General features: G+C 52.7%; 10 protein-coding genes across 10 annotated transcripts; 5 read left to right on the top strand and 5 right to left on the bottom strand.

Annotated features, from left to right (window-relative positions):
• Positions 1-254: 254 nt before the first annotated feature.
• BO82DRAFT_428133 (serine palmitoyl transferase subunit) lies at positions 255-1,980 on the top strand (the record flags this gene model as incomplete). Its single annotated transcript, XM_025640418.1, has 1 exon — positions 255-1,980. The coding sequence occupies one exon, from the start codon at positions 255-257 to the stop codon at positions 1,920-1,922; it is 1,668 nt and encodes a 555-aa protein (XP_025496961.1). The 3' UTR covers positions 1,923-1,980.
• A 368-nt stretch (positions 1,981-2,348) lies between these two features.
• Positions 2,349-5,396, top strand: BO82DRAFT_324996 (alkaline phosphatase-like protein). Its single transcript, XM_025632852.1, has 7 exons — positions 2,349-2,587; positions 2,660-2,704; positions 2,774-3,059; positions 3,156-3,815; positions 3,882-4,635; positions 4,732-4,815; positions 4,892-5,396. Exons 1-7 carry the CDS (start codon positions 2,391-2,393, stop codon positions 5,362-5,364), a joined length of 2,499 nt encoding a protein of 832 aa, XP_025496960.1. The 5' UTR covers positions 2,349-2,390; the 3' UTR covers positions 5,365-5,396.
• Positions 5,397-7,387: 1,991 nt separating this feature from the next.
• On the top strand, positions 7,388-7,644 carry BO82DRAFT_397333 (uncharacterized protein; the record flags this gene model as incomplete). The annotated part of the gene is made up of 2 exons (XM_025638921.1): positions 7,388-7,416; positions 7,467-7,644. 2 exons carry the CDS (start codon positions 7,388-7,390, stop codon positions 7,642-7,644), a joined length of 207 nt encoding a protein of 68 aa, XP_025496959.1.
• A 262-nt stretch (positions 7,645-7,906) lies between these two features.
• BO82DRAFT_412540 (sulfotransferase family protein) lies at positions 7,907-8,734 on the bottom strand (the record flags this gene model as incomplete). Its single annotated transcript, XM_025639848.1, has 1 exon — positions 7,907-8,734. The coding sequence occupies one exon, from the start codon at positions 8,732-8,734 to the stop codon at positions 7,907-7,909; it is 828 nt and encodes a 275-aa protein (XP_025496958.1).
• A 519-nt stretch (positions 8,735-9,253) lies between these two features.
• Positions 9,254-11,166, bottom strand: BO82DRAFT_324994 (putative cytochrome P450 oxygenase; the record flags this gene model as incomplete). The annotated part of the gene is made up of 5 exons (XM_025632851.1): positions 9,254-9,452; positions 9,528-9,694; positions 9,756-9,863; positions 9,966-10,834; positions 10,926-11,166. 5 exons carry the CDS (start codon positions 11,164-11,166, stop codon positions 9,278-9,280), a joined length of 1,560 nt encoding a protein of 519 aa, XP_025496957.1. The 3' UTR covers positions 9,254-9,277.
• A 1,160-nt stretch (positions 11,167-12,326) lies between these two features.
• BO82DRAFT_412532 (terpene synthase family protein) lies at positions 12,327-15,450 on the top strand (the record flags this gene model as incomplete). The annotated part of the gene is made up of 4 exons (XM_025639847.1): positions 12,327-13,136; positions 13,198-13,303; positions 13,380-13,666; positions 13,729-15,450. 4 exons carry the CDS (start codon positions 12,327-12,329, stop codon positions 15,361-15,363), a joined length of 2,838 nt encoding a protein of 945 aa, XP_025496956.1. The 3' UTR covers positions 15,364-15,450.
• Positions 15,451-16,002: 552 nt separating this feature from the next.
• Positions 16,003-16,629, top strand: BO82DRAFT_428129 (uncharacterized protein). The gene is made up of 3 exons (XM_025640417.1): positions 16,003-16,217; positions 16,291-16,340; positions 16,413-16,629. The coding sequence occupies exons 1-3, from the start codon at positions 16,092-16,094 to the stop codon at positions 16,510-16,512; spliced, it is 276 nt and encodes a 91-aa protein (XP_025496955.1). The 5' UTR covers positions 16,003-16,091; the 3' UTR covers positions 16,513-16,629.
• Positions 16,630-16,813: 184 nt separating this feature from the next.
• On the bottom strand, positions 16,814-17,887 carry BO82DRAFT_324987 (DNA/RNA non-specific endonuclease; the record flags this gene model as incomplete). The annotated part of the gene is made up of 1 exon (XM_025632850.1): positions 16,814-17,887. The coding sequence occupies one exon, from the start codon at positions 17,885-17,887 to the stop codon at positions 16,814-16,816; it is 1,074 nt and encodes a 357-aa protein (XP_025496954.1).
• A 700-nt stretch (positions 17,888-18,587) lies between these two features.
• Positions 18,588-19,502, bottom strand: BO82DRAFT_412524 (uncharacterized protein; the record flags this gene model as incomplete). The annotated part of the gene is made up of 1 exon (XM_025639846.1): positions 18,588-19,502. The coding sequence occupies one exon, from the start codon at positions 19,500-19,502 to the stop codon at positions 18,588-18,590; it is 915 nt and encodes a 304-aa protein (XP_025496953.1).
• Positions 19,503-20,681: 1,179 nt separating this feature from the next.
• On the bottom strand, positions 20,682-21,529 carry BO82DRAFT_360490 (uncharacterized protein; the record flags this gene model as incomplete). Its single annotated transcript, XM_025636768.1, has 2 exons — positions 20,682-21,332; positions 21,380-21,529. The coding sequence occupies 2 exons, from the start codon at positions 21,527-21,529 to the stop codon at positions 20,682-20,684; spliced, it is 801 nt and encodes a 266-aa protein (XP_025496952.1).
• Between the last annotated feature and the right edge of the window lie 427 nt (positions 21,530-21,956).

Here is a 21,956-nt window from a genome sequence, read left to right as displayed (position 1 = left end):
CATCCTGCAGGTATGTGATGTATTTATCCAGAGTGGATCTCGAGAAAGCTCCTAGCCTACTATCATTTGACTGTTCTCACCACTTGCATGACAATTCATCATGGAGCAGCAGCCTACAGCCTGCTTCCTAGCATGCAATGCTTGTTCGGACATCTCAACAGCATTATAAGGACCCGATTCTGGCGGAACACCGACCAGGGAAAACAATCAATGATACGACCACCTGCGCAAGATTGTTATAGATTTTTGCTTCCATGGAGCAAGACCCTACCCAATTTGGTCCGATCAGTCATGCCAGTCATCGGTACTGCCCTCGCCCCTCGAACGAGCCCCTAACCGGTCTCATTGTCGACCTGGCCCCGTGCTTCTACGTCGTCACGACCTATTTAAGCTATACAATCATTCATCTTATCGGTTTGATCCGGGACTTCTTCGGAATCTACTTCAAGGACGAGAAATACCGCCATCTCCGCCCATGGAACGGATACGCACCCTGGTTCACTGCTCGGGAGAGCGTCTATACGCGGCGTATGAAGGTGCGACTAGCGGACTGTCTGGACCGTCCCACCACGGGTGTCCCCGGACGGTATATCACGCTGCTTGATCGAGTGACCCACGACAACAATAAATCCTTCGAGCTCACCGGCGCCAGCACTCAGACCTTGAACCTGGGATCCTACAACTACCTTGGCTTTGCTCAGTCCAGGGGACCCTGCGCGGATCGGGTCGAAGAGACGATTCGCGCGTACGGCATCAGCGCAGGGGGTGCCCGGGCTGACGTGGGAGGCCTGGATCTCCACGTCGAGGTCGAGCAGCTGGTAGCGGAGTTCGTTCGCAAGGAATCCGCCATGGTCTTTTCCGCTGGATTTGGCACCAACGCAACCATCTTCCCCGCATTGGTCGGGCCGGGCTGCCTGATCCTCTCGGATGAGCTCAACCATGCCTCCCTACGGTTCGGGGCTCGCCTATCGGGCGCATCGATTGTGGCGTTCCGGCATAACGACATGCAGGCCCTGGAGGGAAGGTTGCGGGAGGCGATCTCACAGGGACAGCCGGCCACCGCGACCGCCACCAGTAGTGGCTATCAACCCTGGAAGAAGATTCTGGTCGTGGTCGAGGGGCTGTATTCAATGGAGGGCACATTCTGCAATCTTCCAGCCATCATTGCGTTGAAGTGCCGGTATAAGTTCCACCTCTTTGTAGATGAGGCACATTCAATCGGCGCACTGGGTCCGGAGGGTCGGGGCATCTGCGACTATTTTGGCATTGATCCGCGGGAGGTTGACATCCTAATGGGAACTCTCACGAAATCCTTTGGCGCCATCGGAGGATATATCGCAGCAGATGGAGAGATCGTGCGCAAGCTTCGCGCCGTGAATGCGGGCGTGCTGTACAGTGAAGCTATAGCCCCGGCTCTGTTGGCGCAGATCTCCGCTTCGTTTCGCATCCTGACTGGTGAGTCACTGCCGGGCCAGAAGGAAGAACGACTGCAGCGGCTGGCCTTCAATTCGCGTTACCTGCGCCTTGGCCTCAAGCGGCTTGGGTTCATTGTCTATGGGAATGACGATTCCCCTGTCATCCCGTTGATTTTGTATAATCCGGGTAAGATGACCGCATTCTCACGAATGATGCTTGCCCGTGGGATTTCGGTGGTGGTGGTCCCATTCCCCGCCGTTCCACTCGAGCTGTGTCGAGTGCGTTTCTGTGTCTCTGCAGCGCATAACCTGGAGGACCTCAACCGCGTTCTGGCGGCGTGTGATGAGATTGGGGACATTCTAAGGTTGAAGTTCGCCAGTGGCGTTGCGGGTGGTTTGGGTTGTAGAACCAAGCAGTCGGCGTATGGAAACTCAATCCCACCGAGGTGGAAACTAGAGGACGTAGTTCGCTGCGGGGTACAGGACGTACAGCATCCCTTGTATTGAGGAAAGGGCTTTGAAGAGAGCAGCAGCTGTATGTGCAGACAATGTGACCAGATCGTCGGATGGTGGATCGTTGAGGATCGACGGATCACCTACTCGATCCGTTCAATGCTCGTATTTGTGCAAGACAGGTCATATTATGAGGGATGCAGCAGAATTGGACCCATCAAAAAACTAATTTTGTCCGCCATGTACTGTAGAGTACTCAGTACTACATCTAGTATTGTACCTAGTAGCCCGATGTTCTAGAATTTGCAACATTGGTTGGGAATATCAAGGTCTCCGAATAGCTCCGCCGCCTCTACTCAGCACACTCGGTTTATATCTTTAGCATTGCGACCCTCGACGCCAATGGCACACATATTACGACGCAGTTAGATCGACATACACAGCGCATCCGACGTTGGATCCTACCCGTCAGCATCACCATCTCTGTCTATTGTCTGTTATTCCATCAGTCTGTTTGACGTCATGGGTTGGCATTACCGTGGAGCCCTTCTCATTCTCGCCAATGGACTGATACTTGCGTCTACTATTGTCTTCACCATGGGCTTTTTCCGTCCCATAGCCCCCTCAGCAGTGAGAAGAGCACCGGTAGATAGGAGCGTTCCTTCACGAAGTGCCCCCTTTGAGAGAGTGGTGTTTATGATGATCGATGCGCTCCGCAGGTGGGTTTCGAACCAGATGCCGGCGGCGACGTTTTTCAAAATCAATACCAGATACTAAGCCAAAGGTTACAGCGACTTTGTTTACAGCCCACAGTCAGAATTTGCATTCACGCAGGAGTAGGCATAGATCGGTCCCCCACTCCGTAAACCAACAATTGAATTCTCCGAGCTGACATGATATCCAAGACTGATCCGCTCCGGTGCAGCCATACCTTTCACTATGAAAACCGACTCTCCAAGCCTGACTAGGGCATGTATAAAGGCCATGACCGTTGGCTCAGCCTCCATGTTCTTGGACGTCTTTCACAACGCTGATGACGGACCCGGCATACCCGAAACCATGGATACGTGGTTAGCGCGATTGAAAGCTGCTGGAAGGGGACAACTAGTCTTTTATGGTGACGACACGTGGGTACAGCTATTTCCCGAGGTCTTCGATCGAGGATGTCCTATCTCACCGTTGTTTGTGCCGGTGAGTTTCGAAGTCCCAGGAGCCCACCTCTTCTTCCGCGAACAGAAGAGGAAAAGGACCCATCGGTTGACCGGTGCAACGCTGAAGCCTGCATAGGATATTCACTCGTCAGACCTGAATGTGTCCACTAATGTCATGAGAGAGCTTCAACGCGATGATTGGAGCGCACTGGTCCTTCACTTTCCCGGCATTGACCACGTTGGCCACATGGGCGGCGCGGACAGTGAATTCATGGCATCAAAGCAACGTCAAATGGATGTTATCATCAGAGAGATTTATGAAGCTCTCGAAACCGAGGCACATCTAGACTCCACAATCTTCGTGGCTGGGGGCGACCATGGCATGGATCGGTGGGGGGGTCATGGCGGTGCATCGGATCCTGAAGTATCGGCTGCGATGATATTCATCTCCCCGCAATTCAAGTTACTCAATCGGACATATGAATCACCTGCGGTGCCGACGGGTGGTGCCTTTGACTACTACACTGTCATCCGCCAGGTCGATGTTGTACCTACCATGGCAGGGCTGCTGGGTGTTTCCATACCTTCCGCTAGCATTGGAGTCTTTGTTCATGAACTTCTTGACCTATGGAGCAATATCAAAGATCAAGCCAATCTTGTTCTTGAGAATCTCGATCATCTCCAAGCGTTATGCTGCAGGCCTGATACCGGGATGGATGTTTGCCAGACCGACTTTGACAAGCATCATGTACCACAGGAGCCGCTCAATGAAAAGAGCCTAGCAGAGCTTTCCCTGGTAACAAATCCTTTCCGTTGGCAGGCGCATGACATTCATGACTGATATGACTACGAGATTGTGTAGATGAGCAAACACTTTCAGAATGCATTGGACAATGCGACAGGCGGAAATATCCAAGTCTCTGTTCTCCATTACGGGATTGCAATCGCCATGATCGCACTCCTACTTGCCTGGGCTACTTGTGAGTCAATCTCGCCGGTGGAATGGGACTTCTTGGTGTTGAATTGCTTTCAAGTTGGCCACGGCGTTGCTTTACTGGTTCCATATCTGGTGGAGACCGAGCATCATTTTTGGTTTTGGAGCTCTACCGTATGGATGGGCTGGGTAGTCTTCACTACCGGCTGCCATTCCTACGCCGTAGGCCTCCGTAGTTTTACCCCCTTTGTCTTGCATTTACTGTCGCAGCAGTGGAATATCCATGACTGGAGCTCATCCGAAAAGGTATACAGCATTCAAGGTCTCTTCGATGGACGTCCCCTTTGTCTCTGGCTTCTGATTGCAGTGACCTTCCTCCACACCTCCTACACATTCGCAGCGCAGCGCAGGCAGAACGTCACTCGTGATGCTGAAGACAACCCACTTCTTGGACTCGCTCACCGAGCAGTACTGCTAGTCATCTTTGTATCTAAGTTCGCATCCGCGGCGCGAATCCGCCCGGGTCTCATTGATCGCGCTCCCGAACGGCTGCAGGGCATTATTCTGGAGCAACTTCCCCTTACGCAGATCGCACAATTTGTTTTTGTGAGTCTGGCTATAGGGCTTGGCTACGTTGTCCTGCGCTCTCGCATCCGGGACGCCTCGCCGAAGAGCGAAAAGGGTGAGTCAGCAAGGGCACTTTGTCCTATCGGGGATTGTTTGGATTGCCGCTAACATAGGCGATTCCCAGCGACCAAACTTCTCCCTGTGCTGGAAGTCCTGAACCTATACTTGACCATGCAGACCATCCCAGCCAGTATCCCGCTACTTCTCGTTTACCGACTTCAGCTCGAGTGGCTTGGTGCGTATTGGTCTTGTCCTGGGCCGATTGTTATATCCTTGAAAACAGATGTCTCTGACTCCGCTTCATTATACAGTGTCCTCCGCGGCGCACCTCGGGGCCTTTCAAGTTTGCTTCTCCGTCGTCCTATTCACCCACAGCGCATTCTTCGCCTTTGGCAATGCGAACACGATCGCCGCGCTGCGATACACCGAGGGATTTAACGGACTTCAAGCCCACCACTGGCTGCTCAGCCCTGTGCATACGTTCTGCAGCAATTACGCTGGTCCAATCTGGTGGAGTGGGAATGGATTACGACTGTTGATTGCGACCGGCCAAAGAGAACGCAGCATTTATACTGGCCTCTTCGAGCACTTGGGACTCCGGACCGTCTTCGTGGCGTATGGCCTTCTCGGCGCCATGGGAGCATGCTACCTCCTGAGGGAGGAGGCCATCGTTTGGACCGTCATGGCGCCTAAGTTTCTGTATACAGTTCTGTGGACGGTGCCCTTTCACCTGTTGTTTAATATGAGCATGCCGGCTGTGCTATGGATGGTTGCCCAATCGTGAGAAAAAGAATGCACGGTGGAACAGGTTGGCCTTTAACGGTCGGTGCCACTAATGTATGCGAATAACATCGTGGCAGGAGGTCTTTGCTTGAGTGCGCCTTTATCGTGAAATAGTACGTATATCAAGTACCTCACACTTGACGAGACATCCTTTTCCATTATCTTCTACGTCACAGGGGCCGTGTGTTTAATGATCCATTTTGTGGGTGATCCTGTCGAGATGGGTGCGTGGTTCTCTTTATGGTTCCTTGGAATAAGAATAAGCATCCTAGAAAACGTCATTATGTCCCTTACTTTACCTAGTGACGCTTGACTTCACACTGATAGCGCGGCCCTCATAGATGGATAAGGCAACCATGATATTGGAACACGGCCTTCTTTGTACAATGCTTCTGGAGGACTTGGCAAGCTGGAGGCGGTGGTTGGAGGTGTTCGAAATAGGCCCGATTCCGCCTCCAACATTGCAGCACCTCCAAACCACTTCCACACCACTTCCGAACGCCAAGACTAATCCAATGCTTCGCTAGGGGGATGATGACGCAGATATCCCTGACTGCGGGTGGAGAGATCGATTTATCAGTCAGGTCGATGACACGAGGGCCATTGAGGTGCACTGTACAAGCCGCGTGGCAGGGCTTCTTTCTACAGGAGGGGGATCATGCTTGCAAAAGCCGAATCGCCTTACATATATACTGATGGTTATGATGATTCAGATCTGCAAATCATCTCGGCCATAGTACCGTGGAGTACTGTGTACCAGTAGGTATTCGGGAGGAGCCTCCAGCGGAGATCTCCGTTCTGATAGGTTTCAATATTTGAAATCAACTATCGGAAATGAAGTATTGGCTTTAGCCGCTTCCCCTGTCAGCTGAGGTGACATTTGGATTCATATATACTTGATAAACCCGTGGGGGGCTAGTATTTCTGTTGCTCTGCCAACAGCGGTTTTGCAACTACGCAAATTAGAGCTTTTATGTTGCCACGCCCGAAACCCGTAGAGTGTTATTCTGTGGGAGCTTATATTCTCACCTGTCAACTTAGAAGGTGAACTACCGATTTTAGTTCTGTGTATTATAACAGGTCAGACTGTGGCCTTCAAGCTGGATGCCTGCTGACTCTTGACCGTGTATTCTACCGAGGTCCGCCCCCTCCCCCCCCGGTAAGTCCAGGATTCACTCATTTTATCCAACCGTCTAGGACGGTATTGGCGAGCCCGAAAGAACTCAAATCCACACAGGATGTTGTGCAGCCGTCCTTGCCGTTACTCCTATTGTTGAAAATATGACGTTCACATTCACTGTCACCTTTCCCCTCTATCAACCCACCCAGAATCGACTGGAGCGAAAGACACAGAGGACGTTTGTCGCCTGTCTCGAGCTGTCTAAAATTGACAAGGAAATAACTCTTTCGCGATGGATGAATGCTCTTTCATCAAGCTCTGTGAACTGTTGGGTGGCTGTTTTGTTGGAGGGAAATACGAATCCTACCTAAATTGATGTTGGCATTCAATAGGCGGCAGTGAACACCGTCCGAGCTGGCCGACATCATCCGCGTGATGGTGATCTCCTGCACACTGCTTCTCAGTAAGTAACTTGACTATACTACCTAGCCTAGATGGAGGGTCTGGTTCCAGCTGAAAGCCTCTATTTACAATTGAGGATACCAAAGACTCTCCCGGGCGTCCTCGCGGCAAGCCGATTGCCCATAGCAACTTTCGTGACAAGCAGGCCATCGATTCCGCCAACTATGCGTACCTCTCAGCCAGAACAGGGAATTCGAGCTGCAGGGCCAATTTGCATCGTGTCCAGGAGCTGGATCTCCCCTGGTATGTTACCCTGGCCGTGTCCGTCCGGATTACAATAGATCGGGATGGTGCTGGGCAAGACGGGGGAAGGCTACTTTCGCCTGGCCGTCATGCTCGTACAGGCAGATAGTAATCAGACACCCTAATGTAACCTTTCTGTGCCCGGAGTGCAGAATATGTATCTAAAGAAGTAACCTCCCCCCCCCGGGTGGCTGCCATAATGGCGAACCTCCTCGGTAGGATCATCCAGTATGCGACGACATCCTCACCCTAAAGGCCGCCACATACATATGTAACAGATCCCTTGACGATATCATCGAGGGCAACTTGTTCTTGCCGGATATTCATCGTATCCATTGCGACCCGACTATCCTGGAGCTGCTGAACATCATCAAGCACAGGGGTGAGGAAACTATGCTGAAGGCCCATGCGGTCGACTATCCCACCTCAACTGCAGGTTTCACGTACGTTCACTAGAGGCTGAGCGCCCCTAATCTTCGATGCCGAGGCGCTAGTGAGTCCGTCGACGGGGCAGGCCGAGCTTTGGTATTCGTTTTGACGACGATGCAATACACAGTGGGTGTTCAGGTTCAGACACCAACCAGGGGGCTAGGGCTGTCATCGGCTCGCTAGCGAGTATAGTCCGACCTGCTACATCGACCCTAATCTAAGTCTTGGTAAATGAAGTAGTCTCGACCTCTCCCTCGCCCCTCGAGCTGTCCTTCATTGTAAAACACATTCAACCCCTCCATCGCTTGAGCAGAAGAACCGCGGTGCCAGCAACACCCAGGATCGCGACCCACCGAACCATCGCGCGTCGGATGTACTCCCGCCCGGTGCGCGCAATCGCATCCGCATCGTTGATCCGCGGGAAGGGAATGCCGGCGGGGACCTCCTTGCCCAGCGCGCGACACAGCGGTTCCCACCCGTCACGCACGTCGACAAACACCACCCGGTCGGCGGGGACGTTCGCCTCCAGCCAGGCGATATGCCGCTTGTAGACGCCGCGGTGGATCAGTATGTCGCGCACTTGCTGAGCGGAGGTCAGGCTGCAGTTGTCCGCATAGAGTCGGCACCACTGCCGGCGCAGGAGCCAGGTGAAGTCCACGAAGTGCCGCATGCCGGGCAAGGGAAGGAGGAGCAGCTTGAGAAATCCCAGGCGGGTGAAGTTGTGCACCTGCGCGATGCTCTTCTCCCAGGCCACGGGGTCGCGCACCGTGCAGATGACCTTGGCGTCCGGGTAGAGCGCCAACAGCTCGGGCAGGAGCTGACAGCCTGGGGCGTCGGTGATGGCCGCGTAGCCATCGAGTTGATGCCCCAGGAGGCGTTGGCATTCCCGCCGCTGCGGCGACTTCTCCCCGCCGGCCAGCCAGCACCGGAGGATGCGGATCCAGGCCTTCAGCTCGCCGGGGCCGCCGCGCGTGAGTTGCGTGCCGCCGTGGTAGACAGGGCCGTCGAGGAGGATGGTTAAGGCCGCGCTGAAGGAGGCAGTCCCCGTGCGAGGCAGGCCTGCTCCGATGACTTGGAGTTGTGTCCCTGGTTGGGGAGCTGAGGCAGTTTGACCCATTGTGTTCGGGTTGGACCTGAAGGAAGGGTGAGGGTACAAGTTGGGGTAAAACTATGCGGGTGCTGTGACTGATGTCTCCACTTATAGAATCCTCAACCCCGACGACTTCTGACGCAAGGGGGAATGGCGGGCTAGCCGGGGTCGCAGGTGATATGCCAGCCAGGTTTTTAATGGTCTTTTCAGATGACAGAGGCCAGGATGTGACTCGTCTGTAACTCCAGTGTGACACATGCCGGGGTTGCAATGTCTACCTGTACCTCACCATAATTACATACAAGTCCAGTCGGTGTAGCCTGCGCACTTTGGAACTCCACTGCATGCAAACGAGTCTCTGTCCCTGCTTTTCTTTCGCTACCGGTCATTCAATCGCGGGGTCAAGCACGATAGATACAAAGTATGTATTGTTGGCGTTACGCAGGTACAGTACTCTTGATCTACAACTTACGACCCAAGGGCAGTGCCTCGCAGGCTTCTTCCGAACCCCTCGGCGGTTTCAATGCCCTATGGAGCCGAATAAATCCACAGCAAAAGGTATAATACCACCTAGTATTCAAAAATCCCAGTCACTTTCACGCGCACTCGCCACGGCCCATACCTGCCCCGCGGAAGCAGTTTGTCTCGCACGAATCGGACATCCTCCTTCGTTGTCTGGTAGAGTTCCAGATCGAATCGACGAATCACTGTAGCCAAGACATTGTACAATTCCGCGTAGGCTAGGCTGTTGTGCCACGAGAGGTAAGATGTTAGCCGCGAATGACACCGTCCAAGACATAGTAGAATGAGAAAATCGTACTTCATTCCTAGGCAGGCCCGATTGCCACGGCCAAATGTCACCAGATAGCGCAACAGACCTTCCGGTCGCTCCGCGGCGAGGATCCAACGCTCCGGGTAGAATTTGTCCGGATCTGGGAATAGGGTGGGATCTTTGTGCACGAAGTATGCGATCGTGCTGACAGGTGTCTATTTGATCAACGTGAGTCCCTAGTCGATACGGAGCCAGGGAGATGGAGCAATAACTTACACCCGGTGGGATGACGCAGTCCTTATACCTCATGGCCTCCTTCGGCGAGATCCTCTGCTGTCGCATCACGATTCCGGAAAAGCGTAAAGCCTCGTGAATTACTGCTGTCTGTGCCACATAAACACCCCAATCAGAGAAGGGCCTTTCCGCGAATGACCAGAAAGAAAAGAGCAAAGACCGCATCATCAGAGAGATAGTACATTTACATACCAAGTATGGCAATTTCTCAAGTTGGCGCCATGTCACCGGGTGGTGCGGAGTGGGCATGATCTGTTTTAGTTCCGTGCGGAGTTTGCTCAATACCGCTGGATCATTCAGAATATGGAAGATGGCCACCGACAGCGTGGTCGCCGTCGTCTCGGTGCCAGCGGCAAACAGTACCAATCCTTCATCCTCGAGGCGTTTGAGCGTCCGTTCTTCGGGGGGAACGTCCGGATCCGTAAGAGCATGAAACATGGTGGTCGTTTTGGAGCCACCGCCGGCACCCGGGGATGCGCTTCTCGAGTCTAGCGCGGCCAAAGACTGCGCTCGCACGCCCTCCAACAGATCATAGACGCGGGCTCGAGCGGGGAAGACCCGCGCCATGAACCACTTGGGAATCTGGCGCAGGAGAGCGCCCATCACGGGGAAGAATCGGTGCAGGTGGATCTGGTCTGTCCCCTCCTGGACCACCTTGACGATGCCCTTGCCTATGTTATTCTCCTCCTGGAGCTCGTAGCTGTTTCCGTACGCATACTGCGTGATGAGGTCGCCGGTCAGCCCCTGCAGTCGGTCAATGAGGTCCAAGACTTTGTCCTCGCTGTAGGCAGTGCGGAGGGCATTCAGGAACTTCTGCAGCGATTGCTGGATGGTCGGCTCAATCCCCTCGATCGAGCGTCGCGAAAAGAATGAGGTGAGGATCCGTCGGCGCATGCGATGCGTGTGGTGGCCGACGGTGGAGACCATCGCACCGGGGGCACTGAAGATGTGGACGGACTTTGGGTCCTTGTCCCGCATCCCGGTGGCCGGGGCATAGATCTCGTCGTAGAAATAGGGATCCTTGATGTGCACCTCCCGAGGATTGATCCGCACGATGGGTCCTATCATGACGAGATGTCGTGTTAGGCAGAGAGGATTCGTGCACGGTGGGCGGAAATCCGATTTATCCCACCGAATGGAGATTCACGTTACCGTATCTTTGGTGCATCCTTTCGATTTCCCAGACGAACATGCCATTGCGGATGACATCGTAGTAGAACTCATACAGATGGGAAGTCGCGGCCAGCTTTGGGCCAGGAACATGATGTAGCGGATCGAAGTACAGGCGATAGATACTGCGCAGAACGAAGCCAACGAGTATCAGGATCAGGGCACTCAGCACCACGTGCTCTTGGATAAGCGGTAAGGTACCAATCATTGACACTGGTTGCATTCTACGTTGCTTGGTGAGCCAGAAAGGAGAGAAGACCGATCATTCTAAGAATCACTTGCCATGCAAGACACCAGGTATTATATTTGGCCTATCCTTCAAAGACATTTCGACCCGTGGCGGGTGGTACGGGGGCATTGCGCATCCCACCGCTTCCAGCCGTCAAGGGTACGGTGTCGACCGGAGAGAATATTAATAGGATAAGGTGTGTCACATTCAACCAGGCGGTGCCAAGACCTGCCAGGTCTAAGTAAGGGGAGCAAAATTTGTGGTGTCAGATTCTGCATGAGTGTCAATCACTTAGGGCTCGGTGTGACATGAGACCCCCTGGAAAGTCTCCGCATTGCCAAACCCGGAAGATTGACATCCACCACAATCCTGCCAAGGGTTCAAATCTGGGCCGCTGTCTCTGACACATTCATTCTGATCACGCGTATGATAGAGTGTCGATCGACTGCTTCAAAATACCCATAAGCCATCAGGAGTCTGTCCTATGGCATTAACTTCATACCCTCCATCGCCACGAATTTCACAATCCGCAGTGAACTCCAGCAAAATGTTCAAGATCCAACAAGAATGTTTGATTGGGGTTTGATATCACACTATTGCTTACTCTACGTTGTCAAGTCATTTGGATCAAATCTTTGAAGCAACTTTCCACGTCCTTCGGTCTCCAAACACTATTTCAAACCTTCCGTGAGTTGTAAACGTCATGGCGAGCGAGGGTGGATTCAGCATCCATCTGCAGATCGATCAAGAACCTTGCCTGCTCTATTGGAGCCGTGTCCAGGCTAGCCCAGTACCTAAACATGAAATGCATTTGAGGCTAGCTGAGGAATCGTATTTACAGATGGGATGCTTTTCAGAATGAAAAATTATTTGCCGATTAAACTTTCATTAGTGCCTTGAACCTCGGTGACTACGTGTTGCGCTGGTGATTTGGCGCTGCGTCAAAACGAGCTAACCTATAGCTAGGGTATTCCATTAGTCTTGTCAAACTGATCTCTATAGCCTAAGCATCTCCTCACTCTTCAGTCCCCGTAAGCGTACAATTCATTTAAGGTGTGGCTAGGCCTCTGCATCGCTTTTCCCAAGGTTTAGCGGGCCATCTATATTACCACTCCCAGTTTCCCAAAAACTCTTCGAGGCACTTATTCGGCACGATGCGTGACAATCCGGTGGCCATGCTGATTGAGGCAAAGAACCAATGCTTGTTCGAGAGTTTTGCAAACTCGCATCATCCCACCTATGGGCTCGGTACAATGACCGGCAACATCTACGATACCGCATGGATCTCGCTGGTGAAAAAGCCGATCGAGGGAGGCACGCCAATCTGGGCATTTCCCGCCGCGTTCTCAACTCTTCTGCGGCTCCAAAGGCCTGATGGTGGTTGGGGGAATTCCGACTCCGGATTAGATACCATAGCCAACACCATGGCGGCTCTTCTTACCTTGCAAAGGCACACCGCAGATTCAGGGGAGGTCGACGCGCAGAAACTCAACTCTCGAATCTTCCAAGCAAAACAGTTTCTCGATACGGCGTTAAAGGGTCTCGATGACTTATTAGTCACATGTATTCTACCCGTGAGCCTGGAACTGCGGCTCCCGGCCATGCTGGACCTGCTGGAGGCAGAGGGACACACATTTGACTTCGACCGGACCAACCTGACCAAGCTGCAGGCGAAGAAACTGTCCAGGATCGATCTGAGCCTCATCTTCAGTGGCCCACAGTCCTCGCTTTTGCACTCGTTGGAGGCTCTGGTCGGAAGGGTTGACTTCGGCGGGCTAGCAAAGCACAGGGTGCTCGGCGGCATGCTGGGCTCGCCATCTGCGACAGCGGCATATCTGATGTATAGCCCTGTGTGGGATGACGAGGCCGAGGATTATATCCGGAGCGCGATCTCGAACGGCGCTGGTTTGGGATCGGGGCTAGTGGCAGCTGGATATCCGACCACAGTATTTGAGTGGGCGTGGGTATGTCGTTCTCCCCTACTATCATGAGTATTGCTTGGAACGAAATACTGATTCAGCCAAGGTGACCACGAATCTGCTTCGCAACGGAATTGAACCGAAGTTCGATCTACAACAGACCGGCGAGCTGATTGAGGCAGAAATCAAGCAGCATGGACTCGTAGGCTTCGGTGGAGTATCCTGCCCCATATTCAAGGGTAGACTATCGCCACTGTGCCCTTTGCTAATATTTCTGCTTGTAAATAGTCCCCAAGGCATGCCCTGATGCTGATGACACTGCGAAGGCCTTGGTAGCTCTCATGCTCCAAGGCAAACGCTACTCGCCACAAGTGATGATTGATCGCTTCGAGCGTGAAGATCATTTCGCAACATACTTATATGAGACACATAAGAGCATCAGCACCAATGCCAACATCCTCAGCGCTCTGGTGCTGCTCTCCACCGACGACCGCTTTCAGGCCCAGATTGAGAAGTGTGTTCGCTACCTATGCGAAGAATGGTTCAAGTGCGATCGAATGCCTAGGGATAAATGGGTACGTCAAGCGACTGGTTGAGATACGAAGCCTGGGTTATGGTTAACTGGAACTGCTTATAGAACATCTCGTCATACTACCCCACGATGCTGATTTGCGAAGCCCTGATGTCCTACCTTCACCGCTGGAGTGCTGGCAACCTAGCTGCATTGCCTGATGATTTGATGAGATTCCAAATCCCAATCACGCTGTTCCAGGCTCTCATCCGAACGCTCCGCACTCAGAATCAGGACGGTTCCTGGGGAAGCACAGGCTCTGCTGAAGAGACGGCATATGCTCTCCTTATACTGAAAAGTGCGACACCTTTTAGTTATACTGAGAAGATCGCCAGCGAGCTTAACGATGCCGTCAGACGAGGCATCGAGTTTATCCTTTCCAGAGACGTCCGCTCCTCGACCGACGACCAGCTGTGGTTGGACAAGACTTTGTATGCCATTCCAACGGTGTCAGACTCGTACGTCATGGCGGCCGTGACGGCCGGGGAGACAGAGACCGCTGGTGACAAAGTGGCCGTAATGCCATCCATGCTCATTGATATGCCAGCTGCCACGGTTCGCAAAATGGCCGAATTCTTCGCGCGATTGCCGTCGCAGAGGAAAACGCCAAAGTGGGTGGTCGAAGCTTCGGTTATCGAGGCTCTCCTATTCAGCCACAAGCTGAAGCACCTAGATGTCTTCTCCACTGGGAAAGCTCTTGGAGAGAAATACATCAAATTCGCTGCCTGCTTTTGGACCCTGGCCAATAACTCCCGCCCTGAGTATCTCTTGAGTACCCGCATTGTCTATAGCATGGTCGAACTCTCCGTTGGGATCTTCCAGGAAGACGATCTGATGGAAAAGGATCTGATGGCTCTACCTGACTCAGCCTCTGGAGCCATAGCCGACTATATTGAGCAGTTGTGTCACAGCATAACTGGTCTTTGTCGAGATCACCCTTCTCAGGGGAGGCCCACCTCTGAACGGAATGGAGAGTCCAGAGGTGTACTCAGCAATGTCCAACGCAACATCGCTACCTGGTTCCGCTTTGTGCTGGATGAGAACCTCGTCACCGCCAAGCCAAGTCCTGCTGATCGACTCGATCTGCAACAGGAAGTCAGAATGGCGACAATCGCTGCCACACACCAAGCCAAAGGGCATCGATCGCTCAACAACAATACCACTAACAGTCATACCAAAAAGCATCTAGACAGCCTCGAGTGCGCCACCCCTGTCGGTAACGGCCAGTCCTTCTTCACCTGGCTACACACCTCTGCCGTGCACGACGTCAAGAGTGCAGTGGTTTCCAAGTCCTTGGTTTGTAAGCTTGGATCCGCAGAAAAGGGGGACGTCTTTCCCACTGCCCGAGAAAAGTACCTGGCCGAGAAGCTGTGGCGGCAGATCTCGGTGGAGGGCAGGCTGTGGAATGACCTGGGCAGTATCGAACGTGACCGCCACGCCACGAACCTCAACTCCGTCGACTTTCCGGAGTTCTCGTCGCGTCAAAGCCTGGAGGCAGACGGAGATGTGCGGAGGCAGCTACGGCTGCTGGCGGAGTACGAACACGGCTGTACGGTGCGATGCCTCAAGGACTTGCTGCAGATCTTGGAGACTTCCGGTGCTCGCAGACTGTCGCTGTATCTGCAGATGTACTACCTATGTTGTGAGATCTATTCGGAGACATGTGTGATGTATCAATTTGGGTCTACCACGGCGATTTGAAGGGTTAGAAGAAGAGATCAGGTAGTTGATCCCAACATTGCTATTGTGCTGGCTCCTGAAGCCGATTAGGTTTGTGATATATCTTGCTAGAGTAGTAGATCATGTGAAGTACAAGCAATATGCGCCTTACTTGTGATTTTGTGGGTCCTATGCGCTATGACAGATGTCACAGCTGTCAAAGATCGGTCAGGGGTATGACATGTAAAATTGTGAGGCAGCAATCTCTCCAGCATTACTTCATTTTCGCCCTGCCCCATCAAATGCTTGCGGGAACTATCCACTAGCTAGTGATTTGAGTTGCTGATCATTGGTGACAGGGCTCTGACGGTAGATGCTACCCGATATCGGTTCAGTATTCCCTTACCAGGACTCGCATCGTACTCAGCCTCTGTGAAGATCCCCGAATGGGGGACCATGAATTGAACATCGCATTGCTGTATGCCTACACTATGGAATGTGGCGTGAACCCTGAAGTAGCAGACTCCGATCACGCGCCCTTAGGTACTGTTTGAGTAGCAAAAGTGAAAATACACATGTCGATCAAGGTGACACTGCCGTATGCACCGGGGGTGATCGGGAGCAAAAGGAAGTATAAAGGACTACTGTAACCCCCCCGGAAGTGCCTTTCTACACAGATCATTCCATCACAGTCCAAGCCTCCTATTCTATTCTTCCACTGCTCGTCATAGCACTCTACCACCAACAACACTTCGATACCTCCATTCATCATGCAGTTCTCCTCGGTTGTCACCTTTGCTCTGCTGTGCGCTGCAGCCACTGCGTCCTCCCTCAACGCCGGCGCCAATCAGTTGGACAAGCGGCTCTTTTGCAACGACCCAACATGCAACACCCAGGTATGTCTTTCGAAGTCTCTTTGCGTCGCACGAATGTTCTGGTCACAAGCCCATACTGATGCGCCATATTTAGTGTCAGAATGCCAATGCCCTTAGTGGACAATGCGGTGGGACAGAGGACCTGTAAGATCTTTCTTCCCAAACCTCTTCCATACCTTCTTGTCAAGCAAGTGTGCTAATGCTCGAACCTTGCAGCCGCTGCATCTGCACCTACACGCGGCCGCTAGCTGACGCAAAAGATGCTGCTGCCCCTGCTGCCCCGGCCGGTGCTGGTGCCCCTGCCGCCGGTCCCTGAAGGATCTTATTTTTTGGCGACAAGACTTTGGGCGTGGCCACTGCATGACACGCCTGGTTCATCTTCTACCATCTTGATCACTCATTTGTGTTAATTAATAATTAATATCTTATTCCCATCACTGCTTCTAGTCGTAAAGCCTGTAGAGCCGTGTCAAGCAGGCTGTGGTCATGCTGTAAGAAGGGGAGATAACTTGGTAGATTCCCACCACCTACATCAGCTCCATGGAGTCGTGCTGGGCCAGCATGACCATCTGAAGTTGCTAAACTATCGCATATCTCATTCTCGTCCCACATGTCCCTTACAGCTTCGCTTTACCCAGCATATCTGTAATCTCCTCCACCGCATTACCAAAATCCTTGACCCCCAGGTCACACTTGACCTCTTCACACAGCTTTCGCCGGGCAGTCGACTTCAACTTCTCGATAAACTCCAAGCCAGTCGCCTGCTCCAGCACATCCAGCTCGACCTCAAAATCCGCCAAGGGTTTATCACCGCTAATCGCCCCATTGGGCAGCACGAACGCGCCCACCGCCACCTTGCCCCCAAGCAGACCGTCCCCACCACCACCACCACCATGGTGCTCTTCCTCCTCCTCCCCAAGAATCAACTTAAAGAAGTGCGTGGGCACCGCCACCTTCGGCGTCGGCGACCCAATAACCTCATAACTAACCCGCCATTTCCCATCCTCATCCCTCCGCGGCAGATACAGGGGGCCCGTAATCACCCGGACGGACGGGTAGCGGGTGGTCAGGTTCTTGCAGAAGGCCTCGAAGTCCTTCCAGTAGTGGCGGTTGAACCCCACCCCGACCTGCGGACACATGTTGGACATGCGGAAGGTCTCGTCAACGGCCTGCTGCGACCAGCGCGCCGGGTCGGCGGGCGCCTGGTGGCCGCGGTCGTACCCGCTACCGCTGTAGTCCTTGATCTTGGCCCGGAACGCGGCGGGGATACTGGGGTCCTCGCGGAAATTGTCGCGGCGCTTGCCCGGCGCGTTGGCGAGCGAGGCCGGCGTCATGTGCTCCGCGACCCAGATGGGATTGCGCGTGCGCCGGTCGTACGCCCCATACAGGCAGACGGTGCTGAGCTCGTCGTTCACTGGGCCGGGGTGGCCGTATTTCAGGATTCCGGTCGGGTTGACGGGGGGGTTGGGGGGTGAGAGGAGTTTGGGACTCAGCGGTATCGTGCTGGTGGGGAGGGCTTTGGGGAGGATTACCAGGCCTGGCGTTTGATCTGGTTGAAGGGAGGTGATGCCGTCCTGGAGGGCGTGCTGTGGCTTTTCGGTCTGCTGGTCGACGAGTTTGGTCAGCCCCGCGGCGACGACGGCGCTGGGGATGGCGATTGTCGCGATGTTGGCGAGCTTGGATTTGGACATTGTGGGCGGAAGATGCTACACTCGCGGGAAACGGCGCAAAAGACGGACGCTCCTATATGCTCTTTATATCTGTGGTTGGAAATTGTTCTGTCACAGTGGCCATTTTCAGAAGGATGTCATTCGAGTGGGCCTCCCTCCCAATGGTGATGACATGACATCCCCGGATGTAACCCTAACCATGTCTTCAGAGCATTTCCTGCTTCGATTACAGAGGATAATTCAGTCTTTCTCCGTTTGACACACCCAACTCCCATGGTGTAGGCAAGACTAATTATGTGCATTCTTTTCACTTGTTGCTTGCATTTGTGGTGTATGTTTCGAATGTAAGCTGGGGCAAAGGTTTTGGTTCACGTTTGCCATGGCACAGAATATGTATTCGTTCACGCGGTAATGTTTGATTCCGCACCGTGCCACGAAACAAACCAAATACAGTGGGCTGCATAAGATGTGACAATAGGAGTAGAAGTGTAAAGAGCCTCTTTTTGTAGGGGTTCTAGAAAAAAAAAAAAAAAAAAAAAAAAAGAAAAAGAAAAAGAAAAAGAAAAAAAGAAAAACCATAACCAACTCCTCTTACCACAGGAGAGAACAATGCTTACAAAAGGCCCCGAGTATGTAATCTTAATTCGAAACAAAACCATGATAAAAGACGACCGCGACAGCAAATGACCTATCTCATGAGAATCCCCCCTCTAATCAGTAGTCAAGCACAGAAGCGTTTATACTCCGTGCTGAGCCGATCAGCCGTGACACACCCCCAGGTAATACCATTCGAGTCCCTCAACACCGCCGCCCCAACCTCATAGTCGCAGAGGCTCTTGTCATCCCGCACGGCCTTGATATTATTGGACATTACCTTCCCAGAAATCTGTTGATTCTTGCCCTGCACCGCCTGACAATACATGAGCGCACCACCAAACTGCGGCGTCAGGCGAACCGGTTGGCGGCTCTTGAACTGGGACAGGGGCGTCTTCGGCGTGACGAGCCCGGTCAGGAGCTTCTGCATATCGCGGTTCAGCGGACACAGGTGCATGTGGATCTGGTTGTGGGTGATGGAGTGCACGGAGTTGATCACCAGGGCCTGCGTCGCGGGGTTCGAGACCTTCGCCGTCTGACCGAAGTCCCACCCCTCCTCGGCCAGCTGGGGATGCTCGATCTCGAGGGCGAGAATGTCTGCGACGGGGACCGTGACGGTCGCCAGATCGCCGCCCGGCGTCTTCACCCAGTAGGCCGCGCCGGGCGCCGGGTTGGCGTATTGCTGCACGCAGGTGCCTGTTTGCAGACACGTGCAGAGCGAATGGAACCACACCCCGCAGGAGGAGCAGACATGGTTCGTGTCGGCCTGGCAGTGGTGCGTGCAGTCATTGAGGTGGAGTTGCGTGAGGAGGTTGCCCGGGCATGGCGACCCGGGGGGCTGCGAGCTGACGGGACACTGCGTGCTGCATTTCTGGTCCCCCTTAAAGCACTCGCAGTGGACCAGAGAGGCTTTGTCGCCTTTCCGAATCTGGCCGTTGGTGCAAGGGGGGAGTTTGGTGCCTGCTTGCGCCCAAGCTTCTATAGTAAAGGTGTTGAGGAGGACGGACAGAGCGAGACTCAAGTAAATAGCCGGCGAGATCATTTTTGTTTGTATGCCAGGTATGTATATAGCCCTGCTATCGACTGAAAAAGAATCTGGTAAGCGCGGATTGAGCGACAAGGTCATGTTAATGGTTCTTTAATACACATATTGCTCCATTGTCGTATAGTTCCCTAGCTCCATGATCTAGGCCAAGCAACCGAACCAAGGGCATGACCCAATGTCTTTCTCCGCAATTACGATGGACACGAACATCTACGGTCGGTGAACTCTAGCGATGTGAGGATGGCATAAGCGTATGGGATTATAGAATTGATTAGCAGGTAAGACAAGCAGTGGACCGTCTTTGATAGCTTGGTTGTCTACCGGATATAGGCTGAGAGTAAGAATAGGAAAGCACATACGACCACAGGGTGTGGAAAACAGGGCTTCCCGTCCGCTCAGCCGTACTTAAGCCACACGCCGGGAGGTTAGTAGTTGGGTGGGTGACCACCAGCGAATCCCTTCTGTTGTATGTTTTTGTCAAATTACCGTAGAAATCGATTCTGATTCGATGCCGGCCATTATAAATGTTGAGAGACTTGGGCCAACAAACAAAAAAGCATACACGGACATCTTTTAGCAGGCAATTCTCATGATAATAACCAAGACTTTTGGCCCCTCAAGACGCCAGAAATTGCTATAAAGTCCTTATACTGTTAAGCAATCAAGCCAGGCTCTGAGGATTAAAAGACCTTTAGAACCGCTTACAAAAGTTGTCAAGGAGCGGAGAACGTGCATGAGTTATGGATGAAATCTGACTCCGTGAGGCTAACGTCATCCGAGGCATTATGTAAGAATCACCGAGATGGGCGGTGAGCGGTAGCCGGAGGCCACAGGGCCAACATAAGCATAGCCAGTAACCCCAAGGCGGCAAACACAGAGTTGAAGTTTTATAATCTCATTGTTGCAGTAAGACTTAGTGAGAAACTTTGATTCTTTTGCCGGGTGGCCGTTATAAGGCCAAGACCAGCGCTTCCCATTGAAGAAGGCGAGTCCGTTTTGTTGCATCTCCTGTAGAAACGAAACATGAGAAGAGAGGCGTTGAAATATAGCAATGTTTCCTTAACGAAGCATGATTTAGAACAAGTCTTTTCTAGATTTGAAGGAACATAGGTGGATTAATCACCAGAGAAAAAGAGTAAGCAGAACGTCGGACGGGACGAAATCATAGTCTTCAACCTAACGTGGATCGGCTATCAACAACTTGACATCCTCTGTGTCACACCACTGACGAAAATCTCTTATTGGTACCGGATGGTTCTCAATCCAGACCCCTGGCCAGAACTCAGGACATTCCGTGTTGATAGTGAGATCGAACTTGCGAAGGTAGCGTTTGAGAGTATGATCGCGGCGTAACTGCTTGTGGCGCTTGGACTTGCGCATGACCTTCCTCAGAGCCAGGGCATCTGCCCAGCATAGAAAAGGCAGAGGTCCCGCTGAAATTGCTCCTGTGTCGATCTCAAATGCGACGTTCTCCATGCGATGATAGTCTTCTTCCGGCGTCCACTCAGCTCCAGTTTTGACCATCTGGTCTTTGGGAAGATTATGCCAGTAGGGGCCCCAAAGGCACTCGGGGTCCCAGAAGCGGACGATTGAGGTTGGCGGTTGTTGAAGGAGCATCCGCCGCCAGCTTGCCTCGGGGCGCAGATATGCTCTTTCTTTCTCGTCCGAGGCAATATGAGGGCAATACCATGCACCATGTCTCACCCGCGAGCTTAGTCCTGTAAAGATGAATTCGAACCATATCCTATCCACTACAAGAGGATTCTTCCTTGATTTGCGACGGGTCCCTGTGCTATCTGTGTCGATGGGAACGTAAAACAGGGCTTGCTGGATCCTTCGAGAGCTTTGATGCAGGCATTCTATGTAGCACAGACCCGAGCTGAAATCAGCAATGTGTGCATGTCCAGACCCAAAAGAATAGCTTCCAAAATTTCGGGAACAAGGAATACATCGGGCGTTCTTATCGGGCGGGGCATCTCATTTCCGGAGTTGTTGGAACGTTTGCTTCTCCTAAGAGTAGGCATGGCTGGTGATCGAGAAACAGAGGTGTGCGTGTGCGACACCGGTTACTGATTGAACAACTTGGAAAACTGCAAGTCCTGCAAGATAGTTTGCGAGAATTCGACGGGCTTTGGAGATTACTTACAGTTTAGCTTGACTTACCAAGTCAGCAATGCTTTGACCCCCCGGGTCGGAAAATTGACTCACCCTGCTTTAGCATTTAAGGTGCAAGCATCATTACCGCGTCCTTGTTTCGTCACTACATTGAGAAGGCGGAAGAGAATTCCGATGGGGGGGAATTACGGCAGTTGAACTGTACATCATTTCATGTCGTTCCATGACCACAACGTCTTGGAGAACATGTATCATTCCTACTATTCCTGCCTCATTGCCTCCCTCCCCGAAGCGGGTCGAGCTAATTGTACCGAACCTAGAACATGTTTCAATCAC

This window comes from Aspergillus uvarum (assembly GCF_003184745.1).
Source record: "Aspergillus uvarum CBS 121591 unplaced genomic scaffold BO82scaffold_2, whole genome shotgun sequence".
NCBI lineage: Eukaryota > Fungi > Ascomycota > Eurotiomycetes > Eurotiales > Aspergillaceae > Aspergillus > Aspergillus uvarum.
The sequence above is the reverse complement of the archived record's forward strand: the minus strand, read 5'-3'. Positions and strand labels throughout refer to the sequence as shown.

Bases quoted from the DNA above. Each gene is read 5' to 3' on its own strand.
- BO82DRAFT_324996 (XM_025632852.1), top strand. From the start codon at position 2,391: ATGGGTTGGCATTACCGTGGAGCCCTTCTCATTCTCGCCAATGGACTG. The intron at 2,588-2,659 runs GTGGGTTTCGAA...CAAAGGTTACAG, and splicing joins ATGATCGATGCGCTCCGCAG to CGACTTTGTTTACAGCCCAC. The intron at 3,816-3,881 runs GTAACAAATCCT...GAGATTGTGTAG, and splicing joins GCCTAGCAGAGCTTTCCCTG to ATGAGCAAACACTTTCAGAA.
- BO82DRAFT_428129 (XM_025640417.1), top strand. From the start codon at position 16,092: ATGCAGTTCTCCTCGGTTGTCACCTTTGCTCTGCTGTGCGCTGCAGCC. The intron at 16,218-16,290 runs GTATGTCTTTCG...CGCCATATTTAG, and splicing joins ACCCAACATGCAACACCCAG to TGTCAGAATGCCAATGCCCT. The intron at 16,341-16,412 runs GTAAGATCTTTC...CGAACCTTGCAG, and splicing joins TGCGGTGGGACAGAGGACCT to CCGCTGCATCTGCACCTACA.